Source organism: Phacochoerus africanus, chromosome 1 (assembly GCF_016906955.1).
Source record: "Phacochoerus africanus isolate WHEZ1 chromosome 1, ROS_Pafr_v1, whole genome shotgun sequence".
Taxonomy (NCBI): domain Eukaryota; kingdom Metazoa; phylum Chordata; class Mammalia; order Artiodactyla; family Suidae; genus Phacochoerus; species Phacochoerus africanus.
In genome coordinates, this window is record NC_062544.1 from 177099306 (window position 1) to 177123329 (window position 24024).

The following is a 24024-nucleotide window of genomic DNA, read 5'->3' on the forward strand; positions in this document are numbered from 1 at the left end:
TTGTTGTTATTGTTGTTGTTGTTGTTGTTGTTGCTATTTCTTGGGCTGCTCCCGCGGCATATGGAGGTTCCCAGGCTAGGGGTTGAATCGGAGCTGTAGCCACCGGTCTACGCCAGAGCCACAGCAACGCGGGATCCGAGCCGCGTCTGCAACCTACACCACAGCTCAGGGCAACGCCGGATCGTCAACCCACTGAGCAAGGCCAGGGACCGAACCCGCAACCTCATGGTTCCTAGTCGGATTCGTTAACCACTGCGCCACGACGGGAACTCCCATTTTCTTAATGGTATCTTTTGAAGAGCAAAAGTTATTATTTTTAGTGAAATACAATTTGTTCAATGTTTTCTTTTACGAATTGTGCTTTTGATACGTACCTAAGAATTCTGCCTAACCAAAAGTCGCAAAGATTTTTTTCCAGTAGTTTCTTTTAAGGATTTTATTGTTTTAGCTCTTACATTTTGGTCTATGATTCATCTTAAGTTAACTTTTGTGAATGACATAAGGTAAGGATCTATATTCATCTTTTTTTTCATGTGAATATTCAATTATTCTAGCACTGCATCCTTTCCCTATTGAATTGTCTCAGTCCCTTTACCTAAAATCAATTCACCATGAATGTAAGGAATTATTTCTGGACTCTCAATTCTGTTTTATTCATCTACATATCTATTCTAGATGTCACTACCACACTTTTGAATATTTTAACTTTTAGAAAATTTGAAATCAAGAAAAGTAAGCCCTCCAAATTTCTTTATTTTTAAGAATTTTTTGGCTATTTGGGTCCTTTGAATTTTCATATGAATTTTAGGATCAGCTTGTCTATTTCTGAAAAAGAACCTACTGGAATTTTGATAGGTATAACATTGAATTTGTAGATCAATTTGGGTAAAATTAGCATCTTAAAACTATTGAAATTTTCAATACATGGATATGGTATATCTTTACATTGAGATCTTTAGTTCTCTCAGAAATGTTTTATTTTTAGTATATAAATCTTAAACTATTTTTATTAAGTTTATTTCTAAATATTTTATTCTTTCAGTTATTATGAATGGGATTTTTTTCTTCACTTTATTTTTGGCATTAGTCATTGCTAGTATATAGACATAATATTCATTTTTGCCTATAGTTGATGAACCCACTTATTAGTTCTACTATTTGTGTATGTGTATTTTACAATTTTTATTTATTTATTTATTTATTTATTTTTGGTCTTTTTAGGGCCACACTAGTGGCATATGGAGGTTCCCAGGCTAGGGGTTGAATTGGAGCTGTAGCCACTGGCCTACCCCATAGCCACGCCAGAGCTGAGCTATGTCTGTGACCTATACCACAGCTCTTGGCAACACCGGATCCTTAACCCACTGAGGGAGGCCAGGGATTAACCCTGCATCCTCATGGATGCTAGTCAGATTCGTTTCCACTGAGCCACAATGGGAACTCCTTTAGCGTTTTCTACATAGAGGATGTTTCTATATAGAGGGTATTTATTTCATAGAGGACTTTACAAATACTCCAGCTACTTTTACATCTGCTCATTTAATTGTATTTACTCTTAAAACCCTCAGTCTTTATAGCTATTTACAGGTTATTAGACACAAGGCTTTGAATTCCTCCAATGCTTTTCTAAATTCTCATTATTCTGCTCAGAATTCTCTGTTCTACTCATCTCTCAATAGCTGTGTGTCCTGCCTTATATTTCACAGAGTTAAAATTGTCAATACAGGCATATTTCCTGAGAATGAAATAATGCCTACGTTTCAGAACTCCTCACTCAGGACCCTCTTCTAGGCTTTTGGGATGCCCCCCGCCCCCCGGCAAAAGTAAGATGGTTTAATTGTAATTGTAAAAGTTCTATCTCTTGGCACTCTGATTTGTCTTCCCATACTTATGATATCAGCAAGGGAAAGTTGTTTGGAGTATACATTATGACTGCCATTTGGAAAGACATTTTATTTTATTTTTCCTTTTTTTCCCCTTCTTTCCTTTTCTTTTATGGAAAGACATTTTAGAATGTTTCAATTATACAAACGAGACACTACAGACTGAAAATTTGGATGTGTATGAATTTTTTTAAATTAATGGAATAAAAGCAGTAGAGATGAACAGTTTAAACAATGGAAATTATTCTCGCATAAAGAACTAATGGTAACTTTTTTCAGATTACACTGTAAGAGACACATTTTTAATAAAATCTCTTGAATTGTTTTGTAATCCATTCAGTTAAAAATACTTAATTATTTGAATACATTGGAGAAAGAGTTAAGTTTCTTGTGATTTGACAAAATATAACATAAAAATCATAGCATACTACTTCCAGGACATCTGAGATAAACGGGTTTGTGAGTTTCATCATTTCAAAGACAATTTAGGATGTCATTTTTGAAGAAAACTTGAAATGCCAATAACCTTAAATTCATATATGAAAATTATTCATAAAGATTCTTCCATATTTGGCAATGCTTAATATTTAAATGGTATTACCAATAATGACTAGGCTGTTAAGCTGAAAGAATCTTTCTCAACTGTCACTGATAATAAAACCAAAGGTCATGAGAGATGAAAAGCTCTGTAATTTTTTTCTTTTTTTCTCAATGAATTTTATTCATCAAAAAACTCTACAATTTTAATATTCTCTCCATATAAAGTATTATTATGAAGTGGCTAACATGAAAATATGCTTGTTGAGGACATAGACAAAAATTGTAGACAAAAAAAGTATTGTAGATGTGTTACTTATTAAAAAGTGATATTGTTTTATTGTATTTTGTGATATTGATGGGATTTATTAAATTTTATAATTTTGTTATAATTTTTCTCATTCTGTAAATAATTGCGCACTTTAAGCCTAATTTTGAAATCATTTCTGTATTCTCTTTTATAAGAAAACTGCCCCCTCTATCTGCACCAATCATATAAGACCTAGGCCCCACAAAATGTGGTATATTTGTTCTTAGTTAACAAGTTTCAATTTTCTGTTTCCTGGCTTTTTCCCTACAGATGCACATACATCCAGTCGTTCTTCTATTAAAAATCCCTCTAGGTCTTGACCCTCATGTACATGGCTTGCTCTCAGCAGCTGCCTTACATTGAGCCCATTAGCCTCTTAACCTTGATTTAGTTCATAGTTCTTGTCTGTCTTACCACTTTCTGGCTTCACATTCAGACTTCCAATCCTCACTATTGGCCCCATTGCTTTAGTGATATATTTGGACTCTTTCTTTCTTTTTTCTGGAAATTCATTTTCATTCTTTTTTTTTTTTAGATTTTTCTTTTTTTCAATTATAGTTGATTTACCTTGTTCTGTCAAATTTTTGCTGTATATCGGTGACCCAGTCATACATACATACATATATATATATAATACACACATACACTTACACATAGTATTTTTCTCACATTTCCTCTACCATGTTCCGTCACAAGTGACTAGACATAGTTCCCTCACCTATACAGCAGGTTCTCATTGCTTACCACTCCAAAAGCAAAAGTTGCATCTGCTAACCCCAGACTCCCAGTCCATCCCACTCACTCTCTCTACCCCTTGGCAACCACATGTCTGTTCTTCAAGTGCATGAATTTGTTTCTTTTCTGTAGAAAGGATCATTTGTGCCATATATTAGAGTTCAGATATGTGATATCATATGGGATTTACTTCACTTAGTATGAGAGTCTCTAGTTCCATCCATGTTGCTGCAAACGGCATTATTTTGTTCTTCTTATGGTAGAATAGTATTCCATTGTGTATATATACCACATCTCTTTTTTTTTTGTCTTTTTTGCTATTTCTTGGGCAGCTGCCGTGGCATATCGAGGTTCGCAGGCTAGGGGTTGAATCGGAGCTGTAGCTGCCAGCCTATGCCAGAGCCACAGCAACGCAGGATCCTAGCCGTGTCTGCAAGCTACACCACAGCTCACGGCAACGCCGGATCCTTAACCCACTGAGCAAAGGCAGGGACCAAACCCACAACCTCATGGTTCCTAGTTGGATTCGTTAACCACTGTGCCACGACGGGAACTCCTATACCACATCTTTTTAATCCATTCATTTGTCGATGGACATTTAGGTTATCTCATGTCTTAGCTATTGTAAATAGTGCTGCAGTGAACATAGGGGTGCATGTATCTTTTTCAATAAAAGTTTTGTCTGGGTATATGCCCAGGAGTGGGATTTCTGGATCATATGGTAGTTGTACATGTAGTTTTCTGAGGTAACTTCATACTGGTTTCCATAGTGGTTGTACCAATTTACATTCCCACCAACAGTGTAGGAGAGTTCCCTTTTCTCCACATCCTCTCCAGCATTTGTTATTTGTTGACTTGTTAATGATGGCCATTCTGACTGGTGTGAGGTGTTACCTCATAGTAGTTTTGATTTGCATTTCTCTAATAACTAGTGATGTTGATCATTTTTTCTTGTGCCTATTGTCCATCTGTATATCTTCGTTGGCAAAATGTCTATTCCAGTTTTCTGCCCATTTCTCAATTGCATTGTTGGAGTTTTTGTTGTTGTTGTTGAGTTGTATAAATTGTATATTTTAGAGAGTAAGCCCTTGTCAGTTGCATTGTTTGAAACTATTTTCTCCCATTCCGTAGGTTGCCTTTTTTCTATGGTTTCCTTTGCTGTGCAAAAGCTTTTAAGATTGATTAGGTCCCATTGGTTTATTTTTATTTCTGTTGCCTTGGGAGACTGACCTAAGAAAATATTTGTAAGGTCAATGTCAGAGAATGTTTTGCCTACGTTCTCTTCTAGGAGTTTTATGGTGTCTTGTCTTACATTTAAGTCTTTAAGCCATTTTGAATTTATTTTTATTCATGGTGTGAGGGTGTGTTCTAATTTCATTGATTTAATACAGCTGTCCAGTTTTCCCAGCACCACTTGCTGAAAAGACTGTCTTTTCCCCATTTTATATTCTTGCCTCCTTTTCAAAGATTAATTGACTGTAGGTTTCTGGGTTTATTTTCGAGTTTTCTTTTTTTTTTTTTATTTTCCCACTGTACAGCAAGGGGGTCAGGTTATCCTTACATGTATACATTACAATTACATTTTTCCCCCACCCTTTCTTCTGTTGCAACATGAGTATCTAGACAAAGTTCTCAATGCTATTCAGCAGGATCTCCTTGTAAATCTATTCTAAGTTGTGTCTGATAAGCCCAAGCTCCCGATCCCTCCCACTCCCTCCCCCTCCCATCAGGCAGCCACAAGTCTCTTCTCCAGGTCCATGATTTTCTTTTCTGAGGAGATGTTCGTTTGTGCTGGATATTAGATTCCAGTTATAAGTGATATCATATGGTATTTGTCTTTGTCTTTCTGGCTCATTTCACTCAGTATGAGAGTCTCTAGTTCCATCCATGTTGCTGCAAATGGCATGATGTCATTCTTTTTGATGGATGAGTAGTATTCCATTGTGTATATATACCACTTCTTCCGAATCCAATCCTCTGTCGATGGACATTTGGGTTGTTTCCATGTCCTGGCTATTGTGAATAGTGCTTCAATGAACATGCGGGTGCACGTGTCTCTTTTAAATAGAGTTTTGTCCGGATAGATGCCCAAGAGTGGGATTGCGGGGTCATATGGAAGTTCTATGGATAGATTTCTAAGGTATCTCCAAACTGTTCTCCATAGTGGCTATACCAGTTGACATTCCCACCAACAGTGTAGGAGGGTTCCCTTTTCTCCACAGCCCCTCCAGCCCTTGTTATTTGTGGATTTATTAATGATGGCCATTCTGACTGGTGTGAGGTGATATCTCATGGTAGTTTTGATTTGCATTTCTCTTATAACCAGCGATGTTGAGCATTTTTTCATGTGTTTGTTGGCCATCTGTATATCTTCTTTGGAGAACAGTCTATTCAGGTCTTTTGCCCATTTTTCCATTGATTGATTGGCTTTTTTGCTGCTGGGTTGTATAAGTTGTTTATATATTCTAGAGATTAAGCCCTTGTCAGTTGCATCATTTGAAACTGTTTTCTGCCATTCTGTAAGTTGTCTTTTTGTTTTCTTTTGGGTTTCCTTTGCTGTGCCAAAGCTTTTCAGTTTGATGAGGTCCCATGGGTTTATTTTTGCTCTAATTTCGATTGCTTTGGGAGACTGACCTGAGAAAATATTCATGAGGTTGATGTCAGAGAGTGTTTTGCCTATGTTTTCTTCTAGGAGTTTGATGGTGTCAGGTTCTCTATTCTGTTCCATTGGTCTGTATGTCTGTTTTGGTACCAGTACCACACTGTCTTGATTACATGGCTTTGTAATATTGTCTGAAGTCAGTTTCTGTTCCTCAGGATTGCTTTGGCAATTCTGGATCTTTTATGGTTCCATATAATTTGTTTTTTAATTTTGGATTGTTTGTTCTAGTTTTGTGAAAATGTCATGGGTAATTTGATAGTGAGAGCATTGAATCGGTAGATTGCTTTGGGTAGTATGGCTATTTTAACACTATTAATTCTTCTAGTCCCGGAGCATGGAATATCTTTCCATTTCTTTGAATCCTCTTTTATTTCTTTGATTAATATTTTATAGTTATTGGCATATAAGTCTTTAACCTCCTTAGTCAGGTTTATTCCTAGGTATTTAATTTTGGGGAATGTGATTTTAAAAGATACTGTATTTTTATATTCCTTTTCTAATATTTCATTGTTAGTATACAAAAATGCAACCAATTTCCGAATGTTAATCTTGTATCCTGCTACTTTGCTGAATTTGTTAATCAGTTTGAGTAGTTTTTGTGTAGAGTCCTTAGGGTTTCCTGTAGACAGTATCATGTCATCTGCATAGAGTGACAATTTTACCTCTTCTTTTCCAGTTTGGGTGCCTTTATTTCTTTTGTTTGTTGAATTGCTATGGCTAGGAGTGCCAATACTATGTTGAATAACAGTGGTGAGAGTGGGCATCCTTGTCTTGTTCCAGACTGTAGTGGGAAGGCTTTCAGCTTTTCTCCATTGTGTATTATATTGGTTGTGGGTTTGTCATAAATGGCTTTTATTATGTTAAGGTATGTTCCCTCTATACCCACTTTGGTAAGAGTTTTTATCATGAATGAATGTTGGACTTCATCAAATGCTTTTTCTCCATCTATTGAGATGATCATGTGGTTTTTGACTTTTCTTTTGTTAATGTGGTGTATGACATTTATTGATTTGCATATGTTTTACCATCCTTGTGAACCTGGGATAAATCCCACTTGGTCATGGTATATGATCCTCTTTATATATTGTTGGATTGGGTTGGCTAAAATTTTGTTGAGAATTTTTGCATCTATATTCATTAAAAATATTGGCCTATAATATTCTTTTTTGGTGGTATTTTTGTCTGTTTTTGGTAGTAGGGTGATGGTAGCTTTGTAGAATGTCTTGGGAAGTGTTCCTTCTTCTTCACCCTTTTGGAAAAGTTTGAGAAGGATGGGTATAAGTTATTTGTATGTTTGATAGAATTCACCTGTGAAGCCATCTGGTCCTGGACTTTTGTTTGTAAGGAGTGTTTTTATTACATATTCAATTTCATTTCTGGTGATTAATCTGTTCAGTTGATCTATTTCTTTTTGATTCATTTTTGGCATGCTGTATATCTCTAGAAAGTTGTCCATTTATTCTAGGTTGTCAAATTTGTTGGCATATAATTCTTCATAATGTTCCTGTATAGTTTTTTGTATTACTGCAGTGACTGTTGAGATTTCTCTTTTTTCACTTCCTATTTTGTTTATTTGAATTCTTTCTCTCCTCTTCTTGGTGAGTCTGGCCAGAGGTTTGTCAATTTTGTTTACCCTTTCAAACAACTAGCTCTTGGTTTTATTGATTTTTTAATTTTTTTTGAATCTCTATTTTATTGATTTTCTTTCCAATCTTTATGATTTCCTTCCTTCTGCTGACTTTAGGTTCTGTTTGTTCTTCTTTTTCTAATTCTTTTAGGTGGTGGTGAAGTTGTCAATTTGAGATTTTTCTTCTTTTTTGAGGAAGGCCTATATCACTATGAATTTCCTTCTAAGCACTGCTTTTGTAGCATCCCATAGATTTTGAATGATTGTGTCTTCATTATCATTTCCAGATATTTTTTAATTTCCTTCTTGATTTCCTCATTGACCAATTGGTTTTTTAGTAGCATGTTGTTTAGTCTCCATGTGGTCAGTGTTTTTCTCATTTCTTTTCCTGTGGTTAATTTCTAGTTTAATGCCATTGTGGTCAGAGAAGATACTTGAAATAATTTATATACTCTTAAATTTTTTGAGGTTAGTTTTGTGCCCCAGTATGTGGTCAGTCCTTGAGAATATTCCATGTGCACTTGAAAAGAATGTATATTCTGATATCTTTTGATATAATGTCCTGAATATGCCAATGAAGTCTAAGTTTTCTATTGTGTAATTTAGGATTTCTGTTGCCTTATTGATTTTCTGTCTAAAGGATCTGTCCATTGATGTGAGTGGGGTGTTAAAGTCTCCTACTGTTTTTGAATTCCCATCAATTTCTCCTTTTATATTTATTAGTATTTGTTGTATGTATCTGGATGTTCCTATATTAGGGGCATATATATTAATGATTGTAATATCTTCTTGAGTGGATCCTTTTATTATTAAATAGTGTTCTCCTTTGTCTTTATGACCTTTGTTTTAAAGTCTATTTTCTCTTATGTGAGTATTGCAGCTCCTGCTTTCCTTTTTTTTCCATTCACATGAAATATATTTTTCCATCCCCTCACTTTGTATTTATATGTGTCCTTTGCCCTAAAGTGAGTCTCTTATGGACAGCATATTGTAGGCTCTTGCTTTTATATCCAATCTGCCACTCTGTGTCTTTTGATTGGAGCATTCAGTCCATTGACATTTAAGGTAATTATTGAAACATATGTATTTGTTGCCAATTTTTTTTTGTCTTTTTTACCTTTTCCAGGGCCGCTCCAGCAGCATATGAAGTTCCCAGGTTAGGGGTCTAATCGGAGCTGTAGCCACCGGCCTATGCCAGAGCCACAGCAGCACAGGATCCGAGCCGCATCTGCGACCTACACCACAGCTCATGGCATCGCCAGATCATTAACCCTCTGAGCAAGGGCAGGGATTGAACCTGCAACCTCATGGTTCCTAGTATTTTTTGCCATTTTAAACCTTGTTTTCCAGTTGATTCTATGTTTCTCCTTTGCTCCTTTCTTTTTTTGGTTGGATGATTTTATGCTTGTGTCCTTTTCTTTTTGGTGTTTCTGAATGTAGTGTTTGGTTTTGATTTGTGGTTGCCCTGTTTTTGAAGTAGGTTAACTCCTTCCCATAATCTATTTGCTTTAGCCTGATAATCATATAGACTCAAACACATTCTAAAAACAAACAAAAAAGAATCTAGATTTACTTACTTTTTTCCCCATGTTTTATGATTTTGTAGTTCTTTTTTAACACCTTCATGTTTGTCCTTTTGCTCTTCCTTGTGTTTATGGTCACTTTTACAGTAGTTTTTTTTTTTTCCTTTTAGATCTGTATACTGGCTTATTTAAGTGATTGCTTTCCAATTGTGATTTCCTCCATCCTATTTCTTCTTCTTTTTTATTTAGAGGTGCCTTTCATCATTTTTTTTTAGAATGGGTTTTTTAGTATTGGTGTACTCTTTTAATTTTTGTTTGTTGGAGAAATTATTTATTTCTCCTTCTATTTTAAATGATAATCTTGCTGTGTAGAGTTTTCTTCAAATTTTTCCCTTTTAGAGCTTTGAGTATATCTTGCCCCTCTCTTCTGGCCTATAGTGTTTCTGTAGAGAAATAAGCTGATAGGCTTAAAGGAGTTCCCTTATAAATAACTCTTTGTTTTTCTCTTGCTGCCTGTAGAATCCTCTCTTTACCTTTTGCCATTTTTATTATGATATGTCTTGGTGTTGGCCTGTGTGGGCTCAACTTGTTTGGGGCCCTCTGTGCTTCCTGTATCTTGATATCTGTTTTCTTTGGATTTGGAAAGTTTTCAGACATATTTTCTTCAAATATATTTTCAATCCCCTTTTCTTTTTCTTCCACTTCTGGAATCCCTAGTATGCATAGATTGGCCCACTTTATACTATCCCATAGATCTCTTATATTGCTTTCATTTTTTTTTTCATTTGATTTTCTGTCTGCTGTCCTGATTGGGTGATTTCCAGTATTCTATCTTCTAAGTCACTGCATTATTCATTCTGCTCTTCAGTGCCTTTAACTCAGCTGGCATCTCTGCAAATGAATTTCCTAATTTTTCTTGGTTCCTCCTTACATTTTCTAGTTCCTTTCTAAAGTAATCTGCCTAACTGTTCATATCTGCTCTTAATTCCTTCATATTCACTCTTTATTCCTTCAGTAGTTTCACTGTCTCTTTGAACTTGATGTCTTTTAGACTGCAGAGATCTATTTCATTATTTGTTCCTTCAGTGGAATTCTCCTGTTCTTTGAACTGGGAATGGTTCCTGAGCTTCTTCACTTTGCTTATATTTTTCTTTTTCTGTGAGTTTAGGGAAAACAACTACTATAGTCTTGGAGGGCTATTTATATCTGCAGGCGCCTCTGGGTATTTTCTTACTTTTTATTTTTAGGGTGCTGCACGTGCTTCTAGGGAGATGGAGGCAAGGGACGTGGCTAGTAGCCAGTGCCTGGTTTCTGGGTCCTTTGCAGTGGCAAGGACCTGCAGGAAGGTGGTGCAGGCTGCTCCTAGTTTCAGGGCCCTGGGAAGTGACAGTGATCAGAATGTGTAGGTGCCCCCAGAACTTTTGCAAGCAGCAGCAGCAGGGCAGGTTTGTTCCTGGAGGAGTGAGAGCAACAAAGGGTAGTGCTTGGTTGTAGTGCCCTCTTCTTTGTTGACCTCTGAGATGACTGGGGCCACAGGTCATGCCTGTTCATGGACCCCTAGTGGTGGTGGGCCATGCCCCCCTCTTGTGTCTGAGATGATTGCTATGGTTTGTCCCCACCACCTGTAGATCATGCAAGTGGTCCCACGTTGCTCTCAGCCACTGCTGCCCTTAGCCCATATAAGAGATGCCTGGCTACCCGTAGCCTGAGCAAGTTGCGCCTGGCCACCTATAGCCTTTGCCAGAGGCACCCTGCCTTCTGAGAGTCCTTGTGTGTGCAGGGAAAGATATTCCTATGGTGATCTGCCCCTCTTCCTCTTTCCCTCCCCAACAGTGCTGCCAGGCTTCTCCAACAGGCCCAGACCTCCTACTGGGTTCCTGTAGCTTCCACTCCCAAGCTAGTGGCATTCAGCTTTACAGCCTGTGGTACACTGCTCTCTAACCCCTCGGGCTGTCTCCACACAGCCAACCCTAGTCCTCTCCGTAGAACTGACCTCTGCAGCCTGAGACTCCATGCTCAGCCCCTGGCTGAGCATCTCAGACTTTGTTGTCTAGGGGCAGTGGTACAGTTGGTCTGTGGGGCTCTCACTCTGCTTTGCCCTCCTCAGTCCAGCTGCTGTACTTTTCTTCATGACTCTGAGATCCCTCTGTCTTGGCTGATCTCCCCATTGGTTAGATGGCTTCCCAGGGTGTGGGTTCCTTTCCTCTTTAATGACTCCCTCTCAGGAGTGCTAGTCCCATCCTCATTCCTTTTCTCTCCTTTTCTTTCTTTCTCTTTGTTTTTCCTTTTGTTCTACCCAGTTGTGCAGAGGGTTTCTCGCCCTTTGGGGAGGTTTAAGGTCTTCTGCCAGCATTCAGTAGATGTTCCATGTGAATCATCCTACATGTAGATTTTTTACATGTTTGTGGGAGAAGGTGAGCACCACATTTTACTCCTCTGCCATCTTTATCCTTCTCCTTGACTCTTTCTTTGATTTTTTTTTTTTTTGAAATCACCTTCTCTCTTAGCTCCCAGGTCTGCATGCTGAGGACTGACAATACCCTGTAGTTTCTGGTCACTCAGGCGGACCTTATTAATGACCACACAGACTGACACCACCTCTCATGTTCTTGGAAAAAGCTGATCTTTCAGCCTTTGCTTTACATCTGTCCTTTCAAAGTTTTTGCACAAGAAATGATCACGTGTTCTCTGTGTTTTTAGTCTCTGTGACTGCACTCAGATTTCTACTCAGCTGTGTACACACTCAGGTGTCTCCCACCCTCACACACTCTTCTACTGTACATCTTCCTTTCTCTCTCCTTGCTTCCTCAGTCAGGGTTCTTGGTTGCTGCTACCACACAACTATTTTCTCACTTCTGCTTTACTGCTCAGTTCTTTCCTAATGCCTTTCTCTGAGATCACTAAACACCTCCTTAATACCAGATACAGTGGACTCTGTTCATCCTTTATCAGAGGCTTTAAACACTGACCACTACTTTCATCTTTAAATTCTCAAAATATCTTATCCTCTTGCTTTACAGATGTTATCCTTTTGACTTTTCTTTTAAATCACTGTTTGCTCCTCCCTGTTGTCACTTGAGAGAGTTTTTTCTGTTTCAGTTTCATAAATATTAATGTTGTTCAGTGTTTTATTCTTTATTCTTACAACTGAGTGATCTGTTTTTTCATTCATTCATTCATTCATTCATTCATTTGTCAATATTTGTTGAGTACATATTATGTGCTAGATACTGTGCTCGGTGCTAGGGGGACCATGATGAACAAGACAGATACAGTCTCTGCATCATAGATCTTAATTTACTCAGGGAGATAAAAATTAATCAAATAATTAACTTCCCTGGCTTTAGTCATCATCTTCTTGCTGATAACACCCAGATCTAAGCCTGCATCTTGCTTATTAGGTAAATTATAACTAAGACATCTGAAGTAATAAAAAATCATTGAGATGGCAAAAAAACATGTGGTTGCTTTGAGCTGTGCCATTTGATGAAGGAAAAGCACTGGATCAGTCACCTTGAAAGGTTTTATTTATTCATACCCCGGGTTTTACACTACCTATAGAGCCCTGGCACAGGAAGATGCTATCCAAGCCTCTGAGATTCTCTTTTAGGCTCAATGACATAAGTCACTTTTGATTGAATTTTCTTCGCTAAACATTTGCTTTTAAATTAATTTTAAAGATTAATTTTAAAAATGTGTGAAAATAGTTGTCTTTATAGTTAAGATAATAACACAGTGGAAATGAATTGGGGTGACTTTATACCTCGGTCTTCCTGGGATTTCCCTGTTTATATGTCGTCTCTGCATAATACAGATAGCACCTCCTTTCACTATCAAAATTGTCTCCATTTAAACAGTATATTTTATAATTACTCAAAGAAAATTTTTCAAGAAAAACTTTTTTTTCAAATAAACATTTGTTATTATGCTTGCTCTTTTTTAAAATCCTGTTTTTTCTTTATTACTTTACAGTCAGAGACTGACAGAGTACAAATATTTCTGGAATAAGACTCTTTCATTACTTACTTTTACTAAAAGGGAGCTAAAAAGAATTAAAAATGAAGTGTATGATAATTTTCAAAACTGGACTTCACTGAAAGGAGAAGTTTTTCTACAAATTAAATCCATAACTGAAACAGCCTTGACAGGTTTGTTACATATTTTTAGACTATAATCATCCTGTTTTGGGGTAAATGGTACATCACAAGTAATAAAATAAAGATATTTCATTTTATGTGATGGGAATTATGATTCATTTTTAAATGTCTTATTGATTGGTAGAGTAGATGACCATTAAGAGATGTTCCAGCCCCAAAATTCAATATTTATGGGCCTAATATAAGATATGCTCTGATGCATCTATCTTGAGCTGTGGCCAGAAGTCTGGTCATTCCTGTTAAATGTACAAATTTGTATTTTAAAACTTTTTCTTCTGTTAATAGCTGAGAAGGTCTAATTAGATCAGATACCCCACAGATAGCAACTGTATATTCTAAACAAAATTACTACCTAAAAACACTGGAGAGTGACTACAACCTGGCACATAATGGAGAAAATATCAAAAATGGAAAGAAGGCATATTACTAATTGAAAAAAGCCAATCTGGAAAGGCCGTGTACTGGACAATTCCAGCTGTATGACATTTTGGAAAAAAATGCAGCTATGGAAATAGTAAAGAGATCAGTGGTTGCTAGGATAAGAAAAATAGGTGAATAGGTAGAGCATGGGGGATTTTGTGGCAGTTAAACTATTTTGTATGATGCTGTAATAGTGGCTCTGTATCTTTATGCATTTGTCAAAATTGATAGAATATGCAACACCAAGAGCAAACCCTTATGTAAATTAGGGATTTCAGGTAATAATGATATGTCAGTGTGGATTCATTAGTTGTAACAAATGTACCACTCAGGTGCAGGATGTTGATGATGGGGCAAGCTGTGTATTGTGAGGGGCAGGGAGTATATAGGAATTCTCTCTACTTTCTGCTTAATTTTACCATGAACATAAACATGATCTAAAAAAAAAAAACTATTAATTTTTTTTCAGTTTAAAGAACAGAATAGCACAGGGTGAATTTCCTAGGGGTTTTGTTGTTGTTTGTTTTGGTTTGGGTTTTTTTTAAAAAGGCTATTAGATTGAGGCCTATTACTTGCAAGGAAGCTAAAACTTGTTAGACATCTTTTTGGCTTGAAGACTGGAGGACAGAGGTCAAGGTAGCCTCAGCTTTACAAAAGTGAGAAGATATCCTAGAAAAAAGATGGAAAGGGAGAGTTCAAATTCTGCATATAGACTCTTCCCAAACCTTTGGCTTACCCCCAAAATACATGTGCATAGAGAAGACTCTACATAGCTCATTTGAGGCTAAAGCAATTGATATTACCTGCCACCTACCCTAGGGGAGACAGGTTTTAGTATTTGAGTTCAGCCAAGTTAACTACTTGTTAAAACAAAACAATACAAAAAAATATCAATACTCTAGAGGAACATAATAGAATCCAGCATCTTCATAATATAACATCCACAATGTTTAGGATACAATCCAAAACTACTTGATCTGGGAAGAAACAGGAAAGTGGCTCATACTCAAGAGTAGAAAGTCAATAGAAACCAGCTCTGAGCTGGGCTGGATGATATAATTGGCTGACTAGGATTTTGAATCAGCTGTTAACTATGTTCAGTGACAGAGGAAAATAAGCTAATAATGAATAAAAAGATAGAAGATCTCAGCAAAGAACTATTAAAATTGGAAACTCAAGAATTTAAAAATACAATATCTGAAATAATTTTCTGGATAAGAGTTCCCATTGTGGCTCTGCAGGTTAAGGACCTGACATCGTCTCTGTGAGCTTCAATCCCTGGCTTTGCTGAGCAGGTTAAGGATCCAGCATTGTGTGAGCTGTGATTTAGATTGAAAATGTAGCTCGATTCCAGTGTTGCCATGGCTGTGGCATAGGCCTCATCTGCAGCTCTGTTCAACTCCTAGCCTTGGAACTGCCATATGCCACAGGTGCGGTTGGAAAAAGAAAAAAAATTACTGGATAGACTTTTATAGCACATTGTGATTACCAAAGGAAAAAAAAAGTCAATGAACTTTAAGATAGAAATTGAATAGAAATTGTTCAATTTGAAGACGAGAGATAAACATTGAAAAAAATGAACAGAGTCTCAGGGAAGGAAAAAATGTATCCATAAATCATAAATATCAATAAATATGAAAGACTTTTTCCCTTTGAATAAAAAAAATTTCTATGTCATTTAAAGTAAGAATTATTATATTGTGGGGATTATAGCATACGTTGATTTAATGCATGATAACTAGAGCATAAAGGATAGAGTGCTGGGATAGTAGGTCCATATGATTATATGCTTTTTGTGTTTTAGGTGATGTGGTGCAACATTCATTCTATGTAGACTAAGGAGTTAAGGATATATAGTTTCTAGAACGACCACTGAAAAATAAATACAAAAAGGCATATAAAAGCTAATAATAACAGAGAATTAATATCACTTGATTCTAAGACTTACTGTAACATCATAGTAATCAAGTCAGTGTAATACTGGCATATGGATCAACAATAGATAAATGGAACAAAATAACCTTGTAAATGCTGCCCATTGATATGATCATTTCACTTTTGAGAAGGCATCAGAACAATTAAGGGGAAAAAGAAAGTTTTCAACAAATTGTGCTGGAACAACTGAATATCCATACAGGAAAACATAGTCAACTTCTACATCACATTGTACATAAAAATTTATTCAGCATAAATCAGAGCTAAATATAAAAGCTAAAACAATAAAAGAAGAAACAGGAAAATATCTTCATGAATTGAACGTAAATGCAAGTTTCATGGATAGGGCACAGAAGTAAGAACTACAAAAGAATAAAAGTTGAATGAATTAGACTTCATCAAAATTAAAAACTCCTGCCCATTAAAATATACCATTATGATGGACAAAAATGTGGTACATATATACACTGGAATATTACTCAGCCATAAAAAGAATGAAATAATGTCATTTGCAGCAATATGGATGGACCTAGAGATTATACTAAGTGAAGTTAGTGAAAGAATCATATGATATCACTTACTTATATGTGGAATCTTAAAAAAAGAATACAGGTGAACTTACTTGCAGAGTAGAAACACACTCGTGGACTTTGAAAACAAACTTATGGTTACCAAAGGGGAGAGGTGGCGTGGGTAGGGAGACGGATGGACTAAAGGTTGGGATTGGCATATACACACTGTGGTATACAGAATGGCTGACCGATGGGGACCTGCTGTACAACACAGAGAACTCTATCCAATATTCTGTGATAATCTATGTAGGAAAAGAATCTGAGAGAGAATGGATGTGTGTACATATATAACTGAATCACTTTGTTGTACAGAAGAAATTATCACAACACTGTAAATCAACTATACTTCTATAAAACTTAAAAAAATGGAAAATAAAAAGATGCCATTATGCAAATGAATAGGTAAGCCACACAGAATATATTCAAAAAAAAATCTGTGATAAAGCACTACTGTCCAGATTACAAAAAGAACACCTACATGTCAATGGTAAAAGGACAAATAATTCAATCAAAAATAGCCAAAGATTTGAAGGGACACCTTTACAAGGAAAAATACACAAATGGCCAATAAGAACATGAAAGAGCACTCAACATATGAGTCATAAGGGAAATGCAAACTGAAACCACAGTGAGATACCAGTACATACCCACTAGGTTGGTTAAAATGAAAAAGATGTGACAACAGGAAATTTTGGTGAGGAAGGAGGGCAGCTTCACACAGATTGGTGAGAGTATAAAATGCTACGGCCACTTTGAAAAAAGGATCTGGGAATTCTGTTGTGGCTCAGTGGTAATGGACACAACTAGTATCCACGAGGTCCTGGGTTTGATCCCTGGCCTCACTCAGTGTGTTAAGAATCCAGTATTGCCATGAGCGGTGGTGTAGGTCACAACCACGGCTCGGATCCTGTTGCTGTGGCTGTGGTGTAGGCAAGCGACTATAGCCTGGATTCGACCCCCTAGCCTGGGAACTTCTATGTGCCACAGATGTGGCCCTAAAAAGACAGACAGACAGACAGAAAGAGGATCTGACAGGTTTTTTTTTAAATAAAACTAAAGAAACATCTATCTGGTGACTGAAATTCTTTTATTTGGAATTTACCATTCCCCCAAATGAAAATATATGTCCACAAACTCAACAACTTTATTCAAGCTTTATTCAAAATAGCCTTAAATTGGTAAAAGCCCAGAAGTACATCACTGTGATTATTTTTAAAAACCTGAATAAACAGTGGAATATAGAATGGACCACAGTAATGCAATAACTTTGATAAACATCAAAAATATTATGCTACCTGAAAGTAACCATATACAAATAATGCACATTGATAAGATTTCATTTATAGGATGTCCTAGAATAGGCAAAACTAATATGTAGTGGAAAAAAAATTAGAACAGTCGTTACCTCAGAGGGGAGGGGCACTTTTTGTGGTGATGGTAATGTTCTCTATTTTGGTGGGGTTTGGATTACATGCTAGGTGCATTTTGCATTTTTCAAAATTCATCTCATGGTACATTTGAGATTTGTGGATTTCTTTGTAGGTAAATTTTACTCAAAAATTAGAAGTCTGTTTTGAACATTTATTAGCAGTGTGCATGCTAAGTGTTTAGGGAGTCAAGTGTATTGATTTATCTTGACATGCAAGATGGATAGAGGAGTAGCTATGTGATAGAGCAAATATAGTAAAATATTAATGGAAAAATCTAGGTGGTATGTATATTTGAGTTCATAGTACAATTCTTCCAACTTTTCTGTATATTTAAAAAATTTTATGGTTAGATATTAGAAGGAGTAAATAATTCTAACTATATAACTTCAGTTTCCTAATTTTGTTATGTATATGTGCCTTCTGAAATGAGTTTGTCTATGATAATGTCCTTCTTAAATTTTTAAATAATTTTAAGAAATAGATTGACAAATATAGATGAATATTATAACAACCACGTTTTCAACTGCAAAATTGACAATGTTTAATAAACTTTTTCAAAAAGAAATATCATATTTCAAATATAATTGTTTAAACTTTAATATGTATTCATATGTAACTATATATATTAATTTTACATTAGATTTAAAATATTACATAAATGGTATTTTTCTTATACTTTGAACTTAATTTTTTCATTCAGTGACGTTTTTGAGATTTGTATTAACATAAATATCACATGTATTTAGTGTCTTAGTTCCCACAGAAGCAGACATTGAATTAAAGATATGAGTGCAGGTAGATTGTTTGGGAAGTGAAAGTAACCCAGATGCAGGGAAAGAAAGTCAGCCAGTAAAGGTCACACTATTGCCGTGGGCAACTGGAGCTTCATGAGGAAACTCTGAGAAATGGTTTAAAACACATGCCTCAGAATTCCTCACTCAAAGAGTAAGGGTGTTGGACATCAAGTCCCAAGAGTCATGGGTAAGGGCTGTTCCCAGACAGTATGAATTCCTTGGCACTCCTAGCCTGCCTTGTGGTGAGGAGTACTGCTTTCTTTAGTTCCAGGGAAAAGACTCCACACAGAGATGCAAACAGTGGGAGTTGGAAGTCAGTAGAAGAACACTGAAAGGTTCAAGTGATGTGGGCAGGACACTGACAGTGTCCACCACTGATTATGTTATATATATACTTTATGGAATTGTATTTCATTGTATAAATATACTGTATTTTATGCATTATTCCCATTATTTGAACATTCACATATATCTTTTTATGAATATATGTTTTTGTTTCTTCCTGATAAATACCTAGGGGTAGAATGGCTGGGTCATATAGTAGGGTATGTTTGACTTTTTAAGAAACTACTCAATAGTTTTCCAAAGTGGTGGATCCTTTTAAATTCCTACCAGCAATTTATGAGGTTTCTAATTGTTCCTTGTCAACACTTAGTATTGTCAAATGTTTTAAATTTTATCCCATTTAATGGGACATGTATAGAGGAGATTAATCCACATTTCAAGTCATCTCCTCAATAATTTTATCATTTTTCACATTTTTCATGTGATGTCTTGTCACATCTTATTATAGAACATTTACCTCATAATGTCAGTAATGATGAACTCAGTCATGCCAGAATAGGAGGAGCATCAGCTCTACCAGTTTTTGTTTTCATTTGTCTTGTATACTTACTATTTTCTCAAATCCATGATTTCTTTGGGGGAATCTTTTAAGCTAATTGTATGCTTTAGGACTGTTAGTTTAGGGAAAACCCTTAGGAACATTGCAGTATGTCATAATCAGAGAAAAAGAAAAGCAAGGAGACATTGACAGCCTCTTTCAGAAAATCTCACTTACTTTATTCTCGCTGAATATGGCCTGGAGCCATAACTGTATGATACAAAGACAGAGGGAACCACTTCAAGTTCATGATGGAGAGATTAGCTAAGGGCCTCCCAGAACAAGTAGCTGCCCTTTTTTATGACTTAAGTCTTGGTTCACATGTCACCTCCTCAGAGAGATCTTTGTTGACCACCCTACTTAAAGTAGTTTTCCTTTATACTTCTCTATCCTTTTTTTTTCCATTTAATTTTTAATAACATTTGTCACTATCAGAAATATTCTTATACATTTTGCTGGTTTATGTAAGACTCCCCTTACGAGGCAATAATCACCAGGAGGACAGGAATTCTGATGGCTTTGCAGAACCCTACTTGCCTAGTGTTTTAAGAGAATTGTGCCTGTCACATAGCAGGTGCTCAGTGAACATTATGAAGTTTAAATGGAAATAAAAGTACATCCAATTTTTAACCCAGATTACTGATAATCTTTTTTTCTTCTTTTTTAGCCTCACTTGCAGCATATAGAAGTTCCCGGGCCAGGGATCAAATCTGAGCCAGAGCCATGGCCTACCCCACAGCTGCAGCGATGGTAGAACCTTAACCCCCTGTGCCAGGCCAGGGATGGAACCAACACCTCCACAGAGACAAGCCAGATCATTACTCACTGTGCCACAGTGGGAACTCCAGACTAATGGTAATGTTTATGTTCCTTTGAAAACCTCTGAGTACTTTCTAAATAGTTTTGGTAATTCTCACGTATTACTTCTATGAGAAGAGGGAGTAAGGAGAGAGAGGAGGCTTTGTTTATAACTTATATCCACCTGAAGCTGTGGGGTTCTATCAGTAGTAAAATTCTCAACATGGTTTTCAAAGCCAGTTTGAAACTTGTCTCTTAAACTTTAAGGAGGCAAACATAAAACTTGATAATTCTTTGTTTTTCCTCAAATTCCTTTAAGGATTTTCCTCAAAAGCCTTTAAGGATTTTTCTGACCCTAAACAAAACAACCACATTATTAAAACATAGATAGTACAGAAAAATGGTAAGGAAGGAAGTGAAAATCATCTGCAGTCTCATTACACAGAGATATCTGCTATTAACATTTTGATATAGAACTTTCTAAGCTTTACTTTCTGTGCATAGGTATAGACACTTAATACTACATCATGGAAATATACAGATATACCAAGTATATAAACTGTGTTGATGTAGTATCTCATTATAGGAATGTATCTGAACTTTATTGAACTGGTTTTCTATTCATAGATATTTAGGTTGATCATAGTTTTTTACTTTTATAAAAAAGGCTTCAGTGAACATCTTTTTTTCTTTAACATAGTTTAACATAGTTTATTCCTAAAAGCGGAATTGAAGAATCAAGATGTATGTCCATTTTGCTTTTTATTTGACAAGTAATGTTACATTTTACCTAACATGAGAAGATGGGAGTTGGTTTTCAACCCTTAATTTCCTTAATTTTAACACTTACCATTATAGCAAATCATACCACTTTTACATTAGAAGTGGGAGGGCTGTCAGTTGCATTTCTGTATACCAGCAATGAAATATTAGAAAAGGAATACAAAAATACGATACCTTTTAAAATTGCACCTCACAAAATCAAATACCTCGGAATACACCTGACCAAGGAGGTAAAGGACCTATATGCCGAGAACTATAAAACTTTAATCAAAGAAATCAAAGATGATGTAAAGAAATGGAAAGATATTCCATGTTCCTGGATTGGGAAAATCAATATTGTAAAAAGGGCCATACTACCCAAAGCAATCTACAGATTCAATGCAATCCCTATCAAATGACCCATGACATTTTTCACAGAACTAGAACAAACAATCCAAACATTTATATGGAACCACAAAAGACCCAGAATCGCCAAAGCAATCCTGAGAAACAAAAACCAAGCAGGAGGCATCACTCTCCCAGACTTCAAGAAATACTACAAAGCCACAGTCATCAAAACAGTGTGGTACTGGTATCAAAACAGACAGACAGACCAATGGAACAGAATACAGAATCCGGAAATAAACCCTGACACCTATGGTCAATTCATCTTTGACAAGGGAGGCAAGAACATCAAATGGGAAAAAGAAAGTCTATTCAGCAAGCATTGCTGGGAAACCTGGACAGCTGCATGCAAAGCAATGAAACTAGAACACACCCTCACACCATGCACAAAAATAAACTCCAAATGGCTGAAAGACTTAAATCTATGACAGGACACCATCCAACTCCTAGAAGAAAACATAGGCAAAACACTCTCTGACATCAATATCATGAATATTTTCTCAGGTCAGTCTCCCAAAGCAATAGAAATTAGAGCAAAAATAAACCCATGGGATCTCATCAAACTGAAAAGCTTTGGCACAGCAAAGGAAACCCAAAAGAAAACAAAAAGACAACTTTCAGAATGGGAGAAAACAGTTTCAAATGATGCAACTGACAAGGACTTAATCTCTAGAATATATAAACAACTTATACAACCCAGCAGCAAAAAAGCCAATCAATCAATGGAAAAATGGGCAAAAGACCTGAATAGACTGTTCTCCAAGGAAGATATACAGATGGCCAACAAACACATGAAAAAATGCTCAACATCGCTGGTTATAAGAGAAATGCAAATCAAAACTACCATGAGATATAAACCTCACACCAGTCAGAATGGCCATGATTAATAAATCTACAAATAACAAGTGCTGGAGGGGCTGTGGAGAAAAGGGAACCCTCCTGCACTGTTGGTGGGAATGTCAACTGGTACAGCCACTATGGAGAACAGTTTGGAGATACCTTAGAAATCTATACATAGAACTTCCATATGACCCCGCAATCCCACTCTTGGGCATCTATCTGGACAAAACTCTACTTAAAAGAGACACGTGCACCCACATGTTCATTGCAGCACTATTCACAATATCCAGGACATGGAAACAACCCAAATGTCCATCGACAGAGGATTGGATTCGGAAGAAGTGGTATATATACACAATGGAATACTACTCAGCCATTAAAAAGAATGACATAATGCCATTTGCAGCAACATGGATGGAACTAGAGACTCTCATACTGAGTGAAATGAGCCAGAAAGACAAAGACAAATACCATATGATATCACTTATAACTGGAATCTAATATCCAGCACAAACGAACATCTCCTTAGAAAAGAAAATCATGGACCTGGAGAAGAGACTTGTGGCTGCCTGATGGGAGGGGGAGGGAGTGGGAGGGATCGGGAGCTTGGGCTTATCAGACACAACTTAGAATAGATTTACAAGGAGATCCTGCTGAATAGCATTGAGAACTTTGTCTAGATACTCATGTTGCAACAGAAGAAAGGGTGGGGGAAAAATGTAATTGTAATGTATACATGTAAGGATAACCTGACCCCCTTGCTGTACAGTGGGAAAATTAAAAAAATTATAAAAAAAAATTAAAAAATGCCCAATCAGAAAGTGGGCAGAATGTAAAAAAAACAAAAAAGAAGTGGGAGGGCTTAGTTTGGAAGTTATACAGTGATGCTTGCAGAAGCTCAGAGATTAAGGGTAGTATAGTCAATTTCTGAGAAAGAGCTTAGTGTACATAACATAAACAGATGGGTTGTGTGAAAATGGAGCTATATTATTATAAGGGTTTTTTTCCCTCCTTTAAAAATTTTTTCCCTTACTCAATATTATCAGTTCAATCAAACTTCAGGGCATAGATATAGAAACATGTACAAGTATGTGCAAAACTGCAAATATGTTGATGCTTGCCTTTTTATAGTCTCTTTGATCAATTTGAACACACTTTAAATTTAGCAACAGTTCTAGTAATATATAAACATGCCCAATATAGAATTTTAAGTAAATAATCTTTATCTTAAATTTAGATTAAAAAAATAGTTTGTAGTGCTTTTGAAGATTATATTCTTATCAAGCTTGAGTAACACACCTACACGAAAAGTTGATCAAGAGTCTAGGAACTATATAGACCTACAATGCCAGCCACACATAGCTATTGAACACTTTGAATTTGGCTCTAGCCTTTGTTGAGATGGTGGTGTTTTGTATATGTAGAATAAAATAAAATAATTATTAAAATTAATTTTATGTGTTTCTTTTTACATTTTTAACATGGCTACTAGACATTTTTAATGTGTGTGTGGCTTGCATGATATTTCTATTGGACAATGCTGGTATAAATAGTGAAATGAACACTTTATACTTTAAAAACTTTTAAAATGTTATAATTTTATTTTGATTTATTTCCTACTTACAAAAATTGTAAGGGCTTAATGTCATTTACACCTGAGAAATACTGCAACAATCACCCTTTTAATTTTGTTACAGTTTCTTATTTCTAGTTTATTTATCTTGACAATTTAATTAAGCTTTTGCTTAAGT

The 24024-nt window shown here is 36.1% G+C and overlaps 1 protein-coding gene across 1 annotated transcript in view; it reads left to right on the top strand.

The window, feature by feature from the left end:
* Positions 1 to 24024, top strand: part of LEKR1 (leucine, glutamate and lysine rich 1) — a 237110-nt gene that overhangs the window by 86270 nt on the left and 126816 nt on the right. The window contains exon 5 of the mRNA XM_047785385.1: positions 13250 to 13425. Within this exon, the coding sequence (XP_047641341.1) occupies positions 13250 to 13425 (176 nt within the window). The remainder of the gene's footprint in view (positions 1 to 13249; positions 13426 to 24024) is intronic.